Genomic DNA, 23,778 nt, shown 5'->3' with positions numbered 1-23,778 from the left:
ATAAGGAGAAATGAGACAAGTATATTTGTGAAATAATATTCATTTTAGAACGGGTAGTTCTCAAACTCTAGATACAACATTCTGTCAAATTCAAACTATTTAAAAATGACTTCCATACATACTTTTATAGAGAAATTTTTAAACATACAAGGAAAAACTATATGTATATAAAAAAAACAAAAATAAATCACAAACTCCATTAGTTATGTAAACAAAATGCCTATACATTAAAATACTTAGAACTTTTAAAAATAATTTAAATTATTTGGACTATTTTACATCTGCATCTTCACCATTTTACCACTATCACCTGAAATGAAGTAAAAATAATTATTAATCAATAAAACTTAGCTTGTATAGTGAATGTTTTCACAAAAAGAGTATTCAAAATGAAACACATTTTTTTCTTCTAATAAAATTCTGAGAAAAATAAGTCTGCTGAGAGAAATTACCGCAAATTTTCCTCACAGTATTTTGTTTCTTAGTATATGTTTCTCATTTTTCAATATTTATTCCAAATGCTAATATTGATCAAAATATAGTCACAATTTCACTGTCATTAATGCTTGTATCACAAATCTGACTTACTTTCTGAACCATCCTGTTCACCTCCAGAACGGCGCCGTTTACGTATAGATCTATCCCGACGAAATGCTTTTTGAGGGGCTGGTAAAGGATCCATTCCCAATACCTTGCAAACAAAAAGTACCATTAATTATACTGTGGAAAGTATCATGTGTTCCAAGATAGAATCACTATGTTATAATGCCTCTCCTCAACTCCTCAACAAATATATAAGGGCGAGATAACTTACCTTGAATATCTGCCTATATGCTATTAATCGTAAGGCGTACTGTGCAGAACACGTCAAATCTTCTCTTTGTTGTGCATTCAAAGCACCAGACGCATCTGGATTGTCTTTTTCACAAGGATCTGCCAAGCCAGGACCACCAGGTAACAGTAAACCACTAGCCACTGCTTCCATAACTCTTCTTAGCGCGTCTCCAGGCGACAACTGCGATTGACCAGGAACTGATGAAATAACTTTTTCGGCAAGCAATTCCATAGCCTAAAATATATTTCGATAATAATGTTTATACTTCGTAAGTTTTAGTTTTGCATCAATGACATTTTTAGAGATAAAATTTGTGTACTATCACAAATAGAAACCTATGAAAAACAATCCACTAGAAAAATTTGAATGCCTCAGAATTTGCCCCAGATCATATTGTAATGAGGTTGGTTCAACTTCAACTGGTTATGTTACTCTTTGTTCCAATGTAACTTGGCGTTTGTGTAAATAATTACACAGTAATCGAATATACCTACCGTGTTTCTAGAGAATAAAAAACGTCAAAATATTAAAGAAAAAGTTATAGAACTTGATTTCTGGAATAAATAATTGAAATTCTATTGGGTAAAATCATAAAGCCGTTAAATCCTTGCTGATTATGGCTAATGGTGAGGTTCATCCATTTATTGAGGTGGATTATTCTTCTAGTGTTTTTTCACGATTTGCTGAGGACATTAGCTTTTCTCATTATCTTTTATCACTTCTATTCTTCTTTGTCTATTTTTGTCTAAGTAAAATCAGAATTGTAATTTTAATGGTAACTGTCCATTGTAATATTTTTGATTTTATGAATCTTATATTATCTTGCAGTGACTGGTAAAGTATAAATCAGGTAAGAAAAGGCCAGACGCGTCATAAATGACAAAGTCCGCAATAATTTCCTTCTCTCTTAGGCCCATCCCATTTATGTGACAGTGGCGTTTTTTACGATTGTTCGGTATTTTTAATATAGAAATGCAAGTGCTAAATAGACTGGCAACGCTGCACGACTGCCGCATGGTCTAAATCAGAATTCGAAGGGAAATCGTCGCGTAACCATGGATCTCTTACCATTGCGAGTCCCTCTTCGATGTTGCCAAGCCTTTACTTAGAAAGGAAAGTACGGTAATATAAATAATTTGCGCTTATGGATGCGCAGATGCATAACCGACCGAACACCGGACATTCAGCATTTAGTATTGTTTGCTGTTCAGTAGATAATGTGATTTATTGTGTTCGGTGTTATTTTTAGTCTGTGCCATAGTTTATTCTACAGATAGCGCTGTTTTTGAACATTAGGAGGCAATTGAAATTTTCATGTGTAGTTAAATGAAAAAATTTTCAAATTTGATATGTACCTAGATAGCTAATTCTGTAGTTAGTTCAAAATAAGGCTTTTAAAAATATACGAACATCATAAAATTGACATTTTTTATTTATGGAATAAAATGAATAATTTCTACTTACCCATGGGGACAATGGTGACCATGTAGGAACTCTTTGACATAAATCTCTTAGGATACGGATGATGATAACGCACGAATGTAGACCCAAAGCTCTTGCCTGTAATCATGAAAACGTTAGCATTTTCTAATATATCGAAATTGATTAGTAAGGGTTCTACTAAGCTATTTTAGCAAACCAAAAATACAGTTATAATTTGAAAGATTCCTAATCTAATGACATTAAAAACTAGAACTGACTAATTTAAAAAACAGGTTATTTAATAACTTAATAAAAAAAATAGGTAATTAAAAATGGAGGGTGGCGAGGAAGACTGATATAGAAGTTCACTTTCCAACTAATCCAAGTAAGTACAAATCAATTTCCACGTGCTCTTAGGAAAAAAACTATGCTTTCAAATTCCCATTTCCCAGTGATATCTTAATAATAAAATTATTTGTTATCGAGTTGAGTTTTTTAGGTAATTTGTCCGCCAGAAATGTCTTGAATTTTTTACTTTACTCAGATTTTGGAATATGTGACATTAACCCTCCTTCCCCACGAACCTTCAAACGTAAAGTAGAACCCTTTTAAGTTAATCCTAAATTCATTTTATGAGATGTGACGTTTTCAATTTCTAATAATATCTTTGTAAGCTGCAGTGATAAAAATTTTATTTTTTCAACGGATAAGGGAATAGAAGTGAGCCAATACTATACTTTATAATAAAGATGATAAAAACTTCGATTCCCTACTTAACAATTAATTTAAAAAACTCACATCGTCATTTTAGTATTTCGATAAGAACAAATCGGTTTCCGTTTTCGTGTCATTTATACTTTCTTTTTTTTATTTTCTTTTTAATAAGCCAAAGTGCAATACACGGTGTGAGAGAAGACACAAACCTGGAACCATTTGGTATGTCTGAGGGCTGCCAGCGCCTGGAGACACTTGCCGCGTGAGAGAACATCCCGGTCGAACCCACCGCTCGCAGCTTCTAGACATCAAGAAAAAGGGTGTTTGACCATCGCTAGCTCACCATCGCCACTAAAAGCCAGGGCACCAAATAAGGGTATGGGGCCCAGGCTGTATGGCGGCGATGAGCTGGTTGGTCAAAAATCCTTAAGTCCCACACCACCTAAAATCACCACTAAAACAAGCATAAAGCACAGTACAGTTTATAAGTATTGGACTAACTTCCACAATATGATTAGGTATCATATAAAAAAAATTATATCTATAAACAAAATATCATTCTTCAAGATGAGACAATTTGAGCCTAATGCCGTTCCATTTACATAAGGATTAAACGTTTATCTGATCGTTTCTATGCTAGATGAGACATTCTTCGTTTGGTATCAGTCGAACTGTAATTTTCATGTAAAATTCACCACATTTTCCAGTGACTGATACTGACTGTTGGTTAAAACTGTAAAAAAGTCCAATATTTATTAGCAATAATCAAGGTTTAAGCTGTATGGTCTTAAAACTAAGTATTTGTAATACTAAGCTTATCATATTTTTACAATATTTTTTGGTTTTTACAATTTTTATCAATAAAATCTTGGCCATTAACGTTCAGTTGCATTAACTTAGAATTTTATTTTATATAAAAATTAGATGCTAGAAACATAAATTATTCAGTTTATGTCTAAATTTCAAATGACTTATTTCAAGCGAACAAACTAGTTTTTAAACTATTTGAAACGCAAAAAGAAGAACAATGTTGGTGAATTATTTTCCAAAACTTTTATATTCAAAAGGCATTTATAAAACAATTGATTGCCTTTGTTTATTCCAGCTTGCTTGCTTGCTTTCTCATAGGGAAATTTCATAATTAGACAAATAGCCGAAAAGGTAAAAAGAGAAAACGAAGACAAACCTTTGTTTTTGATAGATCATTAATCAGTAAATAGAAATGACATATAGAAGATCCTACATCCTAGGAGACAGAGGAATAGAAGAAAAAATGATTAACAGAATAAGAACTCTATATAATAAACAGGCAAAAAGTTATGTCAGATTTAGTTGAGAGGTATCAAATATTTTAGAAACAATAAAACGAGTCAAGTGAGGATGGTTACTAAGCCTATTATTATTTACCAAAGTGTTATATGAAGGAATAAAAAGAAATAAAACAGTATAAAGTCGAACTGGAAAATAGAAGATTTTAAAATTTAGAAGATACTATTATGTAGATGACAAGTAATAATGGCAAAAAGATGAGAAAACTTTGGACTCAAACTTAAAAATATATGAAAAATTGAACTTGAAATAAAACAAACTCGATTAAGATACGTGAAGCACGAACTTACAAAAACAAAAACCTAGAAGGAGCTTGATAGAATAAAAGTGGCAGGAGAAAAACGAGTTATAAAAAGAGCCCACACAATTATAACTCCATCGAGTCTTACGCCTGTAAAGGTAGAAACGCATTAGGAGTAAGTTAAAACTTATTTTAGATTTTTTGTTTGGTTTTTGAATTGGATCCTATTGATGATTGATAAACTATTCAAAATTTATTTTAAAACTAACACGTATCAATATTTAATTCAACTTTATTAATATCGGTGGTATTGTGTCGTCTCGGTAGTAATTTTAGTCATGTGGAAAATTTTGACATATATCACAATTTATCTAGTTAATTCAACTGAAAGTTAATATTTCACAATTGCAAACATTAAATTAATTTTAAACTAGTCCTATTAAATTTCAATGATACAATAAATATATAAAAAACCTACAATGACATCCCCTCGTCTAGTCACATATTAGTTACATAACTATTCAATCCAAGCCAATACATTTGGAAAAACTCTTACTGGGATATTTGTGGCTGTTTCATAGAATGAAGCAATTCAAAGTTAGTCTCAATATCTGACAATTTCAGTCTTAGATCTGGTTCTGCATTTAACCTGTTTCCGTATTTAACTTTCAGATAATATATTGAAAATCCTTTCCCGCATAGATATGTTGTGCAAAATGGTCGACGGCTTTTTTGACAGAAAAGGATATTAATTTTGTATACTAACCCAGAAAACATCTTTAAAAATTGCTTCTAGAGAACTGTCACAAAATAACTCTAGAGTTTTTCTTTTTCCAGTATATTCAGAGAATTTTCTGATCTTACATTACCTTGAAATGGATTAAGTATCCAGTTATTTGAGACAGATATATTACATCTGTTGGGAAAATAGTCATCAAAAGTTAATCGAAGATAGTTCTCATATACTCCTTTTAATGTTTTCGTTAAGTTTAATTGAATTTTCTGATAAAAAAGTGCTGACAGAATCTAAACATCCATACTCATACATCTGCAGGCATTAAATCCAAAAATTAATCTTTTTTAACATCATGTACACTGAAAATGGTGACGCTCTCGCCTTTTAAAGACATAAATAATTCATTCAGTTTACAAAAAATGTCAGCTAAATAAGCAAACTTGCCGCCAAAGAACATCGGATATACAAGAAGACAAATGAAACGGATGATCAATAAAAAATTTTTGAACTTCAATTCAAACAAACGCGTCTTAACTTTACTGTGGGAAAGCCATCTAATTTATGTGTGAAGTAGTAGAAAAACGTGGAAACTTCCAAAATCCTCCCAAAGCGTAGTAAATAGACGGCAATTTGCAGCACGCGATTTTATAATGTTCACAATTTTCACAGCATCACTTAAAGTTGTAGATAACTCTTGAAGGATTATGCTTACATATTGAATAAGGATACAACAATGAGTCCATTGAATTTTATCGTTGATCTTCTTCATCCATGCCACGAAACCAGAAAATTTTCCTGCCATTGATTTCTACAGACACCCACACAATAAGACCAGCTTATTCCATTCTTTTCAAAATACCTATTGATCATATCGAAATTACATAATAGTTTTATAGAATATGAGCTTTAATATCTGTTTTTTAGGATATTCTAATACCGCTAGATGTGGGAATGTCTCATAAATTTCAAAATCTGGTAAAATATATACTACGAATTCTTTCATAATGGCATTTAACAGATCTACTAGTTATACCAAACTTACATTTTGAACTATCTTCTTTTCTGTTGAAGTAACCATCTACATTGATACCATTTGAACTGCCACTTTATAAAAATAAAACAAAAGAATTTGTGTGAAAACTGAGCAGTTTCCCAAACATTTACAACCAAAAAATTTGCTTCTACCTCCATTGTGGGATTGAATTTTGGAATGCTGAAAAGATTTCTAAATATTGGCGAACATACAAGCGAATCCTTAGATGTACCAGATATTTATTTGAGAAGTTTTTTTGGAAAGAAAACTGCGATGTAATTAATAAATTATCTATTTGATATATACGAAGCTAGCGAACTTATAAGCTTGAATAATATCTGGAAAAATTGTCACACAATCATAGATGGGAGAGATGATGAAAAGAGAAGTGATATCAGAGCTGTCAAGTATATCAGTGAAAGAGGAATTTTGTTATGAAATGAGAGAAAGATGTTTGTATCTATTTTTTGAGCAAGTTTATTTGAACCAGTAGACTTGTTTTCATCAATTAGAAAAATTAGAACCTCTTTATCTATGCCAACATTACAAAAGTTCATGCATGAAATTCAAATTTCAATAATGAAATTTTAGGTATTCAATAAAGTACATAGCTCGCGTAGCACATTTTGACGCCCCTAAGCCCAATAATTTTCTTTTATGAGACTTATAGTGAACAATTCGCGGTTTGTTTAATTATACATATTGTGTTTTATAATAACATTTACATAAGTTCCTAAATGTACAATAACTACCTTTTTTATGTTTAATAATATGAACGTAATTTTGATTTCTATTAATCTTGTCCTTTGTGTAAGTTTAACTGAGTTTGTATTGACTTTTTATGACCTTCAGGGTTAATAACCACCACATCTTTATTGAAAAATTATATCAGTTTTATATATTGATCAAACACCACTCCAGAATGCAATTTTATCATTTTTTGAGGAATTTTCTTGGTTCTAGATTTAACGCAGTGATGCAACCCTTATAGCATTCCCGCAACAAAGCATGGTCATTAGTCCTGCTGCAGCTGCTTCAAATTTCAGGCCCACAAACATGAACTCCCTATGGTACATGATGTTAAGTATGGTTATTTATTTCATTTCTAGATACTTCTTAAATATTTTTTTCTCGGCCGTACGCCCCCTGGGAAAATGCGCCCATAGGGTCTGAGGTTTATGACACATTTACATCTAGCGAGTTTTTGTTTGTAAAACTTCCTCTATAAACATTAGGAATTATCTGTATAATTTAAAAAAGAATTACAAATCAACTTATGACGAATATATGGTTTAGACATTTTACAAAAATAAGTTGTGAACTAAAAAAACTAAAATTGACAATTATGTTTATATCAATTTTCGTTGCCAAATAGAAAAACTGGTAAATATAACATAAGTAGCTCCCAGCGATATAATCTGCTTAAAATTTCTAGTAATTGAACAATTGGGAGAAAAACAAAAATTATTAAAATTCGAACACAAGAAAAATCTCCAACATAAAATTCTTATAGAGCTAATCAAGAGTTAAAGGAGCTCCTACAAATACTTAGTAACTACCTCCAACTGAGACAAGCAATCACTTTGGTAAGATACAAGGAAACTGAATAGGTCTCAACAATCAATATGACAAATGAAAAACCTATTTATAGATAACTTAATTAATGTCTTCATATCCTTTGATATAGGTAGAAGAAAGTTTTCTTTTGCTTGCAATAGAAAAACATTTTTCTCATGAACATATGAATTAAACAATCAGTAACAATGAATTTTCTATTAATTACAGTTATTTCTTTATTTTATAACAGTTTTGAATAATTCGTATTTTACCAGTTTTTATAGTTTGCAACTAAAACATGTCTCTGTCTTATATTAATCTGATTCCTTCTATATTCCATAGAATGTTTGAGAGAAATATAAATTGACAATACAAACAGGAAACAAATATGTATAGGAAAACCAGCTTAAACCCTGTACAGTACTGTACACTCATACACTCACTTCTCAGTTGATCAAACCTGTTTACCTTGCTGTTCCCTAATAATTGGACTCGTGAATTGTACCAGAACCGTTAAGTTGTCTCCTGCAATAATCAAACCGGCTTCAGAGGCGTTGATTGCAACAGTATAAGATTGTTCTTTCGCCACTTGCTTTAATGCTGTTGGTAAATGTTCCACTACTTTCTTTAAGAGTGTAAGAGTAGGTTTGTCGGCGCACAGTACGACCAATTCGACGTTTGTGTCACCACGCAAAAGAAGACCTTTAGCGAGATGACCAACACGCATAACGCCTTTCAGAATACGATTTTGATCGCCCTGTTGAAAGGAAAATCTGAAACAATAGCAAAATATTGGAATTATAGAAGATAAAATGTAATGAATATAACTTACAGTTGATTGTCGCGACCATCTTCTTTTTGTTGATGTTCTGATTTTTCCTCAGTTTTGACTTCAGTTTTAGCACCTTTTCCGTCACCCAATAGATCGGACACTATTTTAAGAGCCCTTTCGGTGTGAGAAACAATGCGCTGTATAGCTTGGAGTTCTTCATCTTTAGGATAAATTTCAGCGTGTCGGGCCATTACGTGTTTGTCATCACTAGATTCTGTCCTACGTGGTAATCCACCCTGAAAATACTAGAATACAAAACGGAGTCTTATCTATACAAGCAAAATTTCATTGAAATCACTACATATTATAAAACTGTAGATCTGATCGAGATAAACTTAAAAACCAATAGATAAGGAATCATATGGAAGAATAAAGCATATAATTTTCTCAGGTTTTGGGTAATTGTTTTGAAATTTTGCAAAAGTATTGGAATCAAATCCTAATGCCGAAAATAGCATTAACTTTGTTGTCTCTAGAAATACCAGTAAGCTTGCAAGTAATGATATATTGAGAGTGAAAAACAAACTTCTCAGTTGCCCAAATAGATCGAGGCCTCTCTGGTCAGTAAAAAAGCAGTCAGCCATAGTTTCATAGACTGAACACATTTTCAAATGCATAGATTTAAAAGTTCTTGGTGCGCTGCCTAGGCTTTCAGAGTGTTTGGTTCTGCGCCCGCACACTTCTATTCCAGTTCCATCTGCTGTTTTTGATGTGTTTTTGAGAGTATATCTTAGTCATTCTAACAGTATAAAACATAAATGTCACATTATTATAAAATCATAACAAAATTATTTCATATTCACTGATTCCTAAAAATATGTAAAAATTAAATTTTAATTCAATAATCATGAGCCTCAAAGAGATCTGGTAATTCAAATTTAAACAGTCACATAGTAAACCGTGAATATAACTCACTAACCCCTTTATTATTGTTAATGTGTACCCCGGGCTTTTTACCAAGCAGGTAGCAACGACTTTGCAGACTGAGTTACCCGCCTGGGGCTATATAGCTTATGTCTTCTCAGTTCCCAGTGAGTTCAGAGACAGTGTGTTTCCATACAAGCTTGGACTCAATTTATTTTTATAAGAGTTAAGTTCTTGAAGGGGCTGATAGAATTGATATCAATGGCATATCATTCCGTCTTCAAAATATAGGATTTTGAATCCACTGGGATAGCAAGCTTGGTTCTCAAACCGTCCATGTAGAAAACCAATTAATACATGGTATTTGTGACGTGACCATATCAATTGACAGCTCAGATTGTCTAAAAATGCTTAGAGGCACAGACAGGTCGCCGAACTTTATGTTCTGTTTGTTGTATGTCTTTACTTCCTAAATGTAGTGAAAGCAAATTCTCTAAAGGAAAATGAAATTATTAAACATTTTGTAGATACTTACAGGTGCTTGTCCTCCGGGAAATGGCCTCATTCTTTGATAAGGACCCATATTTCCATGCCCTACCATTGACATATATTCATCTTCATATCTTCTATGATCATCCCAATACAAACCTTCATTGATATCAGGATAATGACGACGTGCCCAAAATTCTTCTCTTAATGCCTTATTTAAAATAGTAAAATGAATAAAAGTTTTATCACTACTCTATGTCAAAAATTTTACATGTGTAACCAGAATAATTGTCATTAAGAATCTGTATATTTATGTGTTTGAAATGCATTAATCAAGTGTTAAAAAAAGTCAAAAATGTAAAAGATGTTATAACAGAAAAATTAGAAATGTAATATAAAAGAAGTTATGACACTAAGAAATATATTTGTAAATATAAGTACAAATGGAGAGTAACAAGAAATAACTATAACACTTTTATTAATCAGAAGTAGAAACTGCTTATTCCAGCGTTTTCCAATCTGTCTAATGGCAGCACAAATAGCCAGGATTGGTGCACATGCATTCTGCTCGTTTGGTTGTGAAAAAGAAGCTTTGTGTAGCTATCTCACCAAAAATCACCAAAATTTGATAAGATTCGTGCTAATAGGCAAGCACATCCAACTTATTAAACGGTAGTAATAAAATATTTTTCGTTTTTTCTTAATAATTTTTTTGGTACTAAAAATTTTTGTGTTGCAGTATTTTATGAAATGGAAAGGAGGAGCCATATGATCAAATATTTTTAACCGAGTTGTGATACCTTAAAGTTCTGAAACCACTAGCCTATTCAATGGATTATAGAAGACAAAGAATATAATGATAGTAAAAGAATGGGGGTTGCAAGTTATGACAAAGGAATAGAAAATATGAGAGAAAAGGTAGAATAGTAAACATATATATGAAATTTGCAATAAAAATATACATAGTACCAATGTATTAAATTATTTACAAATATTATTTGTTTTAATTTGACGTGATGTATGACTTTGCAAAACCAATATTTTATCCAACTTGAAAAATAAAGGGTGAAGATAGTCAATTTTAATTTATGACAATTCTAAAATGTCGTAAAACATTGTAAAGTTTAACAACAGGAACTACTGTCAATTAAACGTTATTTTAAACTCTATTCAAAAAAATGTAAAAGATTTTTTTTACATATTTAAATAAACATTGTCCTCAAAACGTTCAAGTAATGAACATAAAATAAATGTACTTACAGCTCTCCTCATTTTCTCTTCTTGAATTTTTCTTTGTCTGAGGGAAGGTTTAACATCAACTACAAGATCTGGATTTACTTTCTTTTTATACTGTAATCTGTGTCTTCTGCCTTTCATGTGCATTTCTTTAGCATTCGGATCATTAAACCGGCATTCGCATAGTTTACAATTAAAACTAATTACCTAAAATTGAAAAATAATTTAATATTTAGGAAAAATTGGGGAAATGAACATAAATGTATATATATATATATATATATATATATATATATATATATATATATATATATATATATATATATATATATTATGGTAAATCTATTAACAAATCATTTTAATATGAATAACAAAAACCGTAACAATATTATAAGTAATCAAAAGTATGATTTACCTTTCCATCGTCACTTTTAATTTCTTCAATATAATCTTGACCAACAGGTTGAATGTCCGGTTCTGGCGTTTCTTCTTCCTCTTCTTTAATAGTTTCTCCATTTCCAGAATTCACTCCCAAACCTCCAGAGGCAACAAAATTAATTTTCGGTGTTGAAGAAACTGATTTTTTGGCTCCACCTATAACTTCGGGTTCTTGAGGTGGTATTGGTTTACCAAGTTTGGTGTGAAGTAGAACTACTTTTTGATGTTTAGCTCCACGTATATGGGCGGCGTATGCGTCATTACCTGTAAAAATGTTTCTAAATTTTAGATTTAGAGCTTGAGATGTAAAAAATGCAACAGGCTTGAGTTTGTTGAGTTGTTATAACAAAGCATCATGTTTTCAAGTAGTTCTTATATCACATGAAACTAATAGATTTTTAAACAATTTTGCGCAACCAATACAATTCCCTACAATTACAGACTATCGGGCCTTTTAATGCTTGCTATTTCTTGTCACTAACTCTGCATAGTTATTGTTTTATGAGCATATAATACATTATTTTATTCCAGAACTTTTTTAGCCCGAAACTGTGACACCAAAATAGTTTTGTCAGAAAATTTTACATAATAATAAAATATCTGTTCATGGATGGACGACAATTGCCTAAGATCAGCAGCAGAGGCAGACCCCATATCAGATGGACTAATCAAATTCACTAAAACTTACAATGAATATGAGAAAATGGGGAACATTGATAAAGAACAGACCAGTTTGGAGGATTATTGTCCAATTATTGTGACATATTCATTAAGAAAAAATCTCTTGTTCTATCAAAATTTATTATTTAACAGTAAAATTTTAGTGTTTTGAACTTTTTTGAACCTTACACATATAACATTAGATGCTAGAAGGATGTATTGGCTGTTGAAAATTCTATCAACTACTGGGATCATAGTTTTATGTTGAAAATGATAAAACAAGCAAATTATGCTTCAACACAAAATGCTATTCGTTATTTAGATATTAAATTTCCGTTTTTTTTCCTACTAGCAAAATATTATAGTTTCAAATTATTCAAAATATTGATTCTTTTGGATGTCTTACAATATTAAAATTAAATGTAGAAACTATATTATAAACAAAATCAGTGAATAAATATTTTGCATGTTTTTCTGCCTTTCAATTATGCAATTCATGATTATATTCTGAATTAAGCCTTTTAATTTGATTTTGTTACTATATGCAAATAAATTTCAAAATAAACACATTTCGATACACTTACAATCATTAACAAGCACAGTGTAACCAAAATATCTTTCTTCTTATAGGTGACAATATTATTTTGAAAATACGTTTTCCATTTTATCTAACACAAGATTTTTCTTGCAAATACATAAATTTGACATACCTGTACAAGTAACATCACACAACTGACACCTTAATGAATTTCCTGCGCGATTTTGGCTAGTTACTGCTACAGAAGCGGCCATTTTGGTGGCTGCTTCACGTTTCTTATGTTTTTGACCTTCTAAATGTTCCCTATATGTTTGAGGCCCAGCACAACTGAAATATAACAATATTTAGATATCATCTTTTAAGTTCTAACAACACATAAGAGTCAAAAATGACAACTTTTAAGGAGAGCAAAAAAACTGAGCTCTTTTATAAATCACGATCATAATACATATATAGGGTTGACGACAAATTTCGATTTGGTAGTATAAACTAAAACACTTTTTTTAACAATTAATTATATATTTTCCATTTTGCTCAATGACCTTATGCCATTTTTCTTTCAGCTTCATGATTCCGCGCTCATAAAATTTCTGGTCTTATCAGCAAAAAACCAGGTATGATTGAAAATAGTCGTAATTTTTGAAAGTTTGACCATTCAAAGAATTCAGCAAACTTCGAAATAAATCGTAATCAGATGGTGCCAGATCAAGGCTGTATGGGGGATGTGGATCATTTCCTAACTAAACTCCAATGGTTTCCTACAAGTTGCCAAAGATGTGTGAGGCCTTCCAATATCATGGTGAAACACTAAACATTTCTGATTTGACAATTCTGGTCGTTTTTCTTTAATTGCTTGATCCAGTTTCATTAATTGTTAACAGTAAACATTAGAATTGATCATTTAGTTCCGTGGAAGCAGCTCAAAAAAGACAACACTTTTGTAATCCCACCAAACTGACAGCATGAGTTTTTTTGTTGTTTTCTAGCTTTAAATGTGGTTTGTGCTGATTCATTGTATTTGCTCTATCTCTCTGTTTTATTGAATGCAATAAAATTATTAGTAAATCAGTTATACTTATATAAATAACATTTTTTTAGGTAACCAAATACTTTTAAGCACGAATTTTATAATGATTTAAAAAGAGTACAATTAATTAAAATTGAAAATAAATTTTTACCTAATTTTGCACACATCACAATAATGTAATTGTTGAGGTTTTGGCGGTGCCTTGGGACGAATACTTTTAGCTCCTATTCCTGCTTTTTTGTAATTTTGCCACGCTCCAGTTTTCTGTTGGGCGCCCCCAGATTGTTGGGCTACATACATTGTCGCTGCTGAATAAAGTGCAGCATCATATCCTGAATATGTTGTTGTAGAATTAGCCTCTAAGGTAGATCAACAATGTTGAGGATTGGAATAATGGTTTAATGAAGGAACAAGCATTTTTAAAATTTGAAACAATAAATAATTCTTCAAATGTATTTTTTCTTAAATTTGCCACCAATATTATGTTTAGCATGTTACTATGAATGTAGTTATGTTAGAGTGAGTTTTCAAAAATTTGCGCACATAATAAATGAACCAAATAAAAACCACTAGAAGCATATATCATTAGAATTATTAATGACATACAATTCCTTGACATAATCATATTATCCTCATTCCATTCCTCCATATGAAAAGGAAGAAAACAAAACAAAGCATCTCTTTAAGAATGCATGATCCTTCAAATTAGTAATTGAAAAAAATGAGAGTTTATTTAATGCTTAAAAGTTTTAGAAATGATTTAGCAAAAACACACTTACGTTGTTTGGCTTGAGTTGTAGGTTGTGCTGCTATAGTAGTTTGTGCAGCAGGTTGAGCATAATTAGTTTGATATGCTGTCACAGTAGGTTGGTATGTAGCTGTATATTGTGTAGGCTGTTTAGCAGCAGCCGCAGCTGCAACGGCGGCTGTCTAAAATTAATAAGAAACTAAATTCAAATCAAGAGTTATCAAATAATTATTTTGATTGATAACAATATTGAATTCGAAAAAGAGTTATTCAAATTTCATAACCAACTTTACTTATTCTAGTGAGAGAATAGCAAATTTGGGAACATTATTTCTAGAAAAAAAAAAATCTTATCTCCAAAAAATCCAGCCAAACAAAGTGATGTGCCTTTTCATATAATAAAAAAAATGGGTTATAAACGGTATTCTGTACATGAAAAAAAATCTCTGAAAAACTATTCGTGCATGTTCCTTTCAACATAATTAAACATCTGGAGAAGTTTTCTGTAAAAAACACTGTATAAAATAAATTTCTACAATAATGTGATTTGCATTGTAATAAATGAATAAAAGAGTATTGAGAATTTGAGATCTATCTGAAGTAAATATTATGAAAACTGAAAAGATTCAAATTACATTAAATTCACACTGAAATATTTATTTTCTCGTGAATAAATGGTCTTCTTAATTTCAAAAAAGATTGCTAATTGGTTCTGTGAAGCACTTCATTAGCTTCAGTGTGTTATACACTCATTAGTCTTCAGGCAGAACTGAGCTTTGCAATATGTTACATCAACATATCAGATGTATGTACAAAAATATTTATGCACATGTCAGTGACAAGTCTCAACAAGTTTCCATAAAGTTGCTACTTCAATCCATTTTATTGTAATAGAGCTCTAACGAACACTCAATAAAGTTGTTTTGAAAAATGTCTCAAATTGAGTTTCAGTCTGTTTTAAAATTTTTGACTGGAGAAGGACTAATACCAACACAAATAAAAAACAGACTGAAGGCTGTTTAGAGTGACTTCTGTTCATTTTCAACAATTAAAAAGTTGTTTCACTGAGGAAAAGGATCATTAGAAGATTACCCACATGCGAGAGGTCCTGTGATGGTGAATACCCCAGAAAACATTAAATTAGTGTAAGAAATTGTTCCAATTGATCGGCGCCTTAAAACGAAAGAACTTACGGGTTATCCAAAACGTTTAAATATGACAAAAATCAGTGCAAGGCAAGTGTCTTCAATTCTCAGCAAAGTACAAAAGCAGTGTTGGTAGAATGGTTCTAGTGTTTTTTAGAGCTTTGCCTTAAGGATTAGGATGTGATCCGAACAATTGTAATGTGTGATGAAACTATGGTCTTTTATGATCTGACATCAAAAAGAGATTCCATGAAGTGGCATCAGAAGAGAGAGCATGTATCAAAAAAAGCAAAACTCATGAAAAGCACCAATAAAGTTGTGGCTTCGATATTTTGGAACTGCAAGAGAATCCTTTTGTTTGACCATTTATAGTTGTATTTGATTCCTGGTTCTATCAAGAAATTATAGAAAAAAGGTGTGCCAAAATCAGCCGATATGTGTGCTTAGATCATGACAATGCTCCAGTCCACACTGGTTTGCTTTCCAAGGCTACTGTACACTTGTGTGACAAATTTGATTATTCCCAATCCAACATAAATTTTCCAACTTTTTTTTATGTTTTTTTTTTCATTCAATTGCCAATTGATTAATGTTGTAACATATGATCTTTTATGATAAAAACCCATTTGATCTTAATTTTATTATTACAAGATTAGTGTTGCCGCTTTGCGGTCGTCACCCACCTAATCAGTGTTGTCGTGAGGGGCGACAAATCTTCAAATTCGCCTCTGACTATGGAATTACACTATACTTTTTACTATAGATTATCTTCTTTCATCCTTTCATAGTGTTCTTCATTAAGTAATAATGTATATTTCAAATTTGTTTGTGCATATAAAAATATATTGTTTTGAGCAGTCCAGTTGTGATTCCATTTCAAAAACACAAATGTAAATCTAACTGTGTTTGACACATAAATCTCAAAGACAACAATTTTAAACATGCTCGATTAGTTGCTTAAATTGTACAATTGTAAAACAACAAATAAGTAGTACTAATTTCCAGAATTGTAAAAGAAATTCTTTTATTATGTTTGTATCTGGTTCAGGTTTTTTTTATATATTATAAATTTATGAACAGATTATCCCTAAAATAGATACTTTATACTTACAGCTACTTGTTGTGCCTGCTGTGTGGTAGCTCTTTGAGTGTATGTTGTAGCATAAGTGGCAGGTTTGGCTACAGCAGCGGCAGCAGCAGCTGCTGCAGCAGTTTGATCATATCCACTTGCATAACCTGTTGCTGCTGTTTGTCCTAAAACAAATCAAATAAAAATCATAGTCATAATTTAATACTTCAACTTTTTTCAAATTAACTTTATATTGAATAATCAGATTGAAATTTGATTGTGATGTAAACAAAGTTTGTATATCAAAAAATATCAATTATGATAAATAGAACACTAAGCTAGATTAGCAAACTTACTTACCATATCCATATTCATATGCAGGTGTTGCACCAGTTCCTACAGCAGCATAAGTCCCTTGAGAAGCAGCTGCAGCAGCTTGGTAGGCAGTGTCGTAGCCTGTAGCTCTCTGGGTACCGTAAGTTGCTGCGGCAGCTGTAGCTGGCGTGGCTACAGCATAACCAGCTTGTCCCGCCTGATAAGCGCCAGTAGTTGCGCTTTAACACAAAATTCATTACACAACAATGAAAACATAAACAATAACTTAATTTCAATATAAACATAAATATAATTAATCGCCAAGAAAAAAATTTGCAAGATGGAGGCAAATATTGATTGAAGATGATGACAGAAAGTTTGGCAATCAAGGACGCCGGTTTCAAATAAATTTTACGTTTTTTAGTTTTCATTGGATTGAAAGCTAGGTGAAATATATATCAAAACTTTGAAATAAATAAACAACATTTTAGTATAATTTAACTTACCCATATTGCGTTCCTCCGTGTGTAAATCCGAAATAATTATTAGTGGCCATAATCACATTCACGTATACTACAAATCGAACCACGGAAAATACAATAATGAGTAATACGCTTGCGTAATGGAAAAGGAAGAAGCTGTCATATGTCAATTAATGTGTCATTTCAATTTCTTTCGAATTAGCCTGGATGGTCTTTTATGTTACATACTATTAGATACAAAGCTTTCATCTTATTTTTTGGCTTTTTTCGGTACTTTATTGTTACTAAGAAATAAGTATTGGAATAGTAGACAAAATCATTTTATAATCATAAAAGAACTGATTATAATTCTGTCAATGCCACTATTGAATTAATAATAGACAGAGCATATCTATGGTTTTATCCAATGTAGCCAACATAAATTGTCATGCAATAATTACTCATTGTATATCATGAATTTCCATAAGGACTAACAATCTAATTTGTTTTTTTATATGAAGTATATAAATTTTAAACAGCAAAAAATAGTCTAAGATATTAATATAAACTTTTGTATACAAAAAAAGAGCCAACTTCTCTGGGCTTCCTGATGATAGTTTTCATAATTCATAGATAAATTATCAGTGTAAATGGGTCATTGACAATTTGCACTTTAGTGGTGTTGCAATAAATTTGTATTATCTTTTTGACCTTTATTCTCGTCATAAAATATAATTATCATTTATACGTAATCTATAATAATCGAAGGCTCCATAATTTATGCAACTATTCAAAATATAATTGTATCAGTTTTTTTATTCAAATGATAATTTCACTTACCTTTTAGATATGATCAGACAATACATTCCGTTGTTATTTAAGAACAAAAACTTATTTGTTTCTTTCAACAGAAATATGTCTGTACAAGTAAATGATGTAATTTTAGAAGATGTACAAAATAAGGGCGTAATTACACTAAACAGACCAAAAGCCCTTAATGCACTTAACCTATCGATGATAGAAAAAGTTCAAGCAGCATTAAAAGAATGGGAAAACAAAAAATGTTTAGTTTTAGTTAAAGGATCGGGAGAGAAGGCGTTTTGTGCTGGAGGAGATGTTAGAGCCGTAGCAGAAGCCGGATTAAAAGGTGAAAAATCGTTAGGTGAAGAGTTTTTCAAAAAGGAATACGCAACCAATAATCTCATTGGCGCATACAAAATTCCGTATATTGCATTTATAGATGGTATAGTGATGGGTGGTGGTGTAGGATTGTCTGTACATGGTCGTTATAGAATAGTGACAGAAAGAACACTTTTTGCCATGCCTGAAACACAAATAGGCTTTTTTCCAGGTAAGTATTCAAGTAATTCAAATCTAAACGCAATATTTTTCTTTTCGATATTCATTATTTTCATACTAAATACATTATTAAACATTTGCAGATGTGGGAGGCTCATTCTTTTTACCAAGATTGGCAGGGAAACTTGGTTTGTATTTAGGTCTAACTGGTCAGAGATTAAGAGGTTCTGATGTTGTTAAAGCTGGAATTGGAACACATTTCTGTGAAAGTAAAGATCTCAAAGATTTAGAACAAGCACTACTTGATGATTGTGCAAGTGATTCTGATATACAAAACGTTTTATTGAAATTTTGTAAAACGAATCTGCCCCCATTTTCATTAGAAAGTAACATAAAAAAAATAAATGATTACTTTGCAGCCAGCACTGTTGAGGGTATTGTAACCAAATTAGAGAAAGATGATAGTAAATGGGCTCAAGACACACTTTCTTTGTTGAGGAAAATGTCTCCAACTAGTTTAAAAGTAACATTTAAGCAAATAGATTTGGGCCAACATTATAATTTAAGCGAGTGCTTGCAAATGGAATATAACATGTGTATGTCCTTCTTGAAGAATAAAGATTTCTATGAAGGTGTCAGAGCACTATTAATTGACAAAGACCAATGTCCTAATTGGAGTCCTAAAAAATTAGAAGACGTTTCAGAAGCAGCTGTCGACAAGTACTTTTTAAATTTACCAAAATTAAAAATAAAGATGTAGTTTTCAAATAATAGGAGCAATTTTGTTATTTTTTAATAAATGTATATTTTTATATAAATGTGATTCTAAAATCAATTGATTAATATACTTCCCTCTAATTTTTGTATAGCATTTAGATGATTAACTACCTATTTTCCAGTAATGAAAAAATAAAATATAAGGACAAAACTTTAGAAACACTAACAATGAATGAATATGGGAAGTATTGACAAGAGATGGGAAAATGACTATACATATAGCTAACAGTGGTTATAAAATGCCAAACATTCACTATTCACTAAATAAAACAGTATTAGGAACAAGTGAAATTGGGACGAAAGGGGAAAGACTTGAAACGAAACTGAATAAGATTGCCAAAGACAGTTCTAAAACCCATTGTCTGACAAATGAAGAAAGTACAAACACCTGAGTGCATATATTGTGAATACGGCTCAGAGGATGTCGAACACACGTTCTTCGTGTGTAACCACTACAGGGGTTTGAGAGAGGAAGTAGAGAAGTCTGTCGATAATATCGTCCAGGTGAATCTGCACAAGGTAGAATGGTGGTAACTGGTTGTACCTACACAGAATGAATTCTTAGACAAAAGAATGTAGACGGCTGCCTGATATGAATGAAACCTAAAAAACGAAACAACATACACAGACAGAAGTAATATCACTATAGTTCCTGGTTCGACGGAGATACAGAAGAACGCGGTTTAGTGGGTAGGCTACATTATTTCTTTAAAAAGAAAAAATTAAAATAGTATTGCCGATGCCAATCTTCTCACTATCATTAGAACGGTAATAAAAAGTAGAATCATTTGACAATCAGACAGACCAAAGAAGTAAATTATCAACAATTATATATCTAATAAACTGGAGTATTTTAGGCAACCTTTAGGGCTCTTGATAATCTTATACAGACCCACAATAATATTAAGTGAATTCCTTAGGAATGACCCGATTTTGTTGCTTGTATGGACAAAATAAAAAATTATTAACAGGAGAGGGTAATTGACAAAATGCATCCACATATATTTACTATTATCACAGATGACAGTGACTGAATGAAAATTACCTTGTTGAAAAATGAAAATTTATGTCACTAAAATAAACATACTATTTTTTAATTTATATGCTTAATATTTAATTCAAATGTCTCGAATCAAAGTTTAAGCACAGCAGTTGTTAGTTAATATTGAGTCTGCTTATAATGCATACCCTAACAGAAGTTTATAATCACCACTATCATAGTCATTAATGAGTAATTGAAAAATAAACTGCAATTTTTCAAACAGACATTCAAGTTCCATCCTTTTATCCTTCTCAACATCAATCTTAACCTTCATAGGTTTTTGGTATTTCTCTAACTCCTATATTTCTTCAACTATATACCAGAGTAGTTGTTGAGGTCTGTATCTCAGTGATTCTGAAAGACTTTTTTGAAGCGTATCGTCTATTGTTATGGTAGTAGAGTGCATCTGACTAGACCAGTCAGTAATCTGACAGCGACAAAGGATCTTTCAAACAGCTTATAAATCAATTGCCACACATCTAGTCTATCAACTTTAGCCTAAACTATAACAAAAGTATCAAGTTTTAAAATGAGATATCAATGTCTGAGATTTTTTTTTCTGTATCACTAATAAAACTGTTGCAAAGAACCTTGGAGTTTTAATCAACTAATTATTAAAGATAAAAGAAATCTATAACAAACATAATTTCATTCACTTTCTGATCCTGATACTGAATCTGAACCTGATCCAGATTTTGACCTAGATCTAGATCTGGAAGCTGATCTACTACGTGACGGACTTTTAGATTCAGATTTTGAGCGCGACCTTGATCTAGATTTTGAAGCAGATCTTGATCGAGATTTTGACTTTGACCTAGACCTTGATCTAGAAGGTGATCTAGACTGCGATTTGGATTTAGATCGAGATCTGGACTTTGACCTAGACCTTGATCTAGAAGGTGATCTTGATCTGCTCCTAGCAACTGATTTGGATTTAGATGGGGATCTTGATCGGCTTCTTGTTGATGAATTTGACCTGGATCTACTCTTTGCAGATGATTCAGATCTAGATCTCGATCTAGATACAGATCTTGAACGTTTAGAAGATCGAGATGATGCTCTGGAAGTTCTTTTCTCTTGTGTTTCGTCCTCACTTTGAGCCTTTTCCTTTTCCTGGTCAGATTCAGCTTGACTCTCGTTGCCTTGATCTTCTTGAGGTACATCTTCTTCTTCTTGCGTTTCATCAACTTCCATCTCTTCATCTTCTTCACCTTTAAAATATAAAATGAATATATACTAATATTGCCATACTTACGAAATGATGTAAGTTTACCTGGAGGTTCAAGCTGTTTCTCTCTGTATCTTTGCATTCGATATTCATTGGCATCCATAGGTCTATGTTTAACAATAAGTCTGGTATTACTTGGAGGAGCACCAGTTTTTTGTCTTCTTTTACTTAATCTGACTCTAGTTTCTAATTCATTATAATAAATACCATCTTGGCGCACTACAAAGAAGTAGTTTTCTTCATAACCTTTACTAGCTTTGCTCTTAACATTCCAATTGTATTCCCTTGCCATCTTATATTCATACTCTTCATCATCTTGGTATGGGATTTGATTAGCAAAATCTTCTCTACGTTTCTGAAGGGTCTCTTCTGTTGGTAAGAAGTAAGCAACAAATTGTTCTCCACTTTCATCCATCACACCTCTAGAAAATAGGAAAATTAAAGTAGTTAATAGAGAAAATACTCTATTGAAGTGTGGAGTAAATACCTTATCATTGCTTGCGACATTTCCTCTATTTGAGCTGGTACTTGTTTACCAACGGGAGCAGGATCTGAATCAAAAATAACTTGGGCACAGGGATACTTCCAAAGGCTAAAATCTGGGTGAACAGGTAAAATATCTACTGGCACAACATTAGGTTTACTATAATGTTTCTCAATTGGAACTTTTGAATCATCAAAAGTTTTTTCAATTGCTTTGATTTGAGAATCTCTGTCCATGTATAATGTTTCATTGTTGAGAGATTTCTTAATACTATAACCGACTTTGGCCTCAACTTTGTCCATAGTTTGAGGTTGAAATCTAGTTTGTTCTGTTGATATATATTCAGTTCTTCGTAGCCAAGATACTGATTTAGCATGATGTCGAGACCGTTTGGAGTCTTGAGGAGTTAATATGTCTTCTTCTAAAAGTTTTTCATCTGCAGGATCTAACGTAGCTCCAGGTTCTATAGCATATATATCTTTGTTTATGAGATCTATACTGACCCCTAAGTCATGTTCCGTCAATACCTCGTACTTATAATTACGTTCTAAAGATGTGGGATTGTACTGAATAAACCTAAAGGTGTTTGAAACAATTATACCTAATTGTTAGTACAACTTATAAAACTTACCTTATCGATTCAAACGGATAAGCAATAAATTTAAGATCAAATGGAATATCTGGCAGAGTGTTACAATATTTGACTTTGCATATCAAATCGGACCTAAATATTGAACAAATTGTTAATGTAAATGTCGAAGAAATTTGTATAACATTACCTTTTCTCGACAGTTTTTACTGGCCTTTTTTCAACGCCGTTGGTAGCGTTCTGATTATTTTGCTGGATCGTTGGTGGCATTTTTATAAAATATACATTGCAGATGAAAGTATATTAAACAAAAACAAGATTCTTCAGAATTACTAATCTTAAATATGTAAACTAATAAAATTACATTGAAATCCACAACACAAAAACGTCAATCAATCAGTTCTACCAAATTAAAGACTTTGTCCGACAAATGTCAAATAAACAAGTACTTACACTTGAAATATTTATTCAGGATTTGAGGAGTCAAAAACATTTTGAAATCAGCAATCATGTTAGTGAATAAATAAATTAAAAATTATGTTTTCAATATCAAACTTCTAAAGCTCGATTACTTTGAAATGGAGTATTCATGTGTAGATATTATACAACCAATCTTACAAGTGTATTGTGAGTTATCGAAGTTTGAAATATAAAATTCGCAGTTACATAT

At 31.6% G+C, this 23,778-nt stretch overlaps 3 protein-coding genes across 7 annotated transcripts; 1 reads left to right on the top strand and 2 right to left on the bottom strand.

Moving 5' to 3' along the window:
- Positions 1–24: 24 nt before the first annotated feature.
- On the bottom strand, positions 25–17,840 carry LOC130449294 (zinc finger RNA-binding protein). Of its 5 annotated transcripts, none has more exons than XM_056787015.1 (16): positions 17,735–17,840; positions 17,274–17,467; positions 16,956–17,098; positions 14,731–14,881; positions 14,103–14,310; positions 13,097–13,251; positions 11,704–11,990; positions 11,313–11,495; positions 10,099–10,263; positions 8,700–8,944; positions 8,336–8,640; positions 3,181–3,272; positions 2,300–2,395; positions 815–1,069; positions 589–691; positions 25–310 (listed from the first exon to the last, which is right to left on the bottom strand). In XM_056787015.1, the coding sequence occupies exons 1-16, from the start codon at positions 17,782–17,784 to the stop codon at positions 276–278; spliced, it is 2,667 nt and encodes an 888-aa protein (XP_056642993.1). In that variant the 5' UTR covers positions 17,785–17,840; the 3' UTR covers positions 25–275. The 5 variants fall into 5 exon arrangements, with proteins under 5 accessions (XP_056642993.1, XP_056642994.1, XP_056642995.1 ...); XM_056787016.1 differs by having other exon boundaries at positions 8,700–8,935; XM_056787017.1 differs by having other exon boundaries at positions 14,103–14,283.
- Positions 17,841–18,202: 362 nt separating this feature from the next.
- On the top strand, positions 18,203–21,420 carry LOC130449240 (3-hydroxyisobutyryl-CoA hydrolase, mitochondrial). The gene is made up of 2 exons (XM_056786926.1): positions 18,203–19,040; positions 19,132–21,420. The coding sequence occupies exons 1-2, from the start codon at positions 18,539–18,541 to the stop codon at positions 19,746–19,748; spliced, it is 1,119 nt and encodes a 372-aa protein (XP_056642904.1). The 5' UTR covers positions 18,203–18,538; the 3' UTR covers positions 19,749–21,420.
- Positions 21,387–23,543, bottom strand: LOC130449239 (RNA polymerase II-associated factor 1 homolog). Its single transcript, XM_056786925.1, has 5 exons — positions 23,299–23,543; positions 23,151–23,243; positions 22,523–23,095; positions 22,081–22,457; positions 21,387–22,018 (listed from the first exon to the last, which is right to left on the bottom strand). The coding sequence occupies exons 1-5, from the start codon at positions 23,376–23,378 to the stop codon at positions 21,456–21,458; spliced, it is 1,686 nt and encodes a 561-aa protein (XP_056642903.1). The 5' UTR covers positions 23,379–23,543; the 3' UTR covers positions 21,387–21,455.
- Positions 23,544–23,778: the final 235 nt, after the last annotated feature.

This window comes from Diorhabda sublineata, chromosome 10 (genome assembly GCF_026230105.1).
Source record: "Diorhabda sublineata isolate icDioSubl1.1 chromosome 10, icDioSubl1.1, whole genome shotgun sequence".
Classification (NCBI taxonomy): Eukaryota; Metazoa; Arthropoda; class Insecta; order Coleoptera; family Chrysomelidae; genus Diorhabda; species Diorhabda sublineata.
The sequence above is the reverse complement of the archived record's forward strand: the minus strand, read 5'-3'. Positions and strand labels throughout refer to the sequence as shown.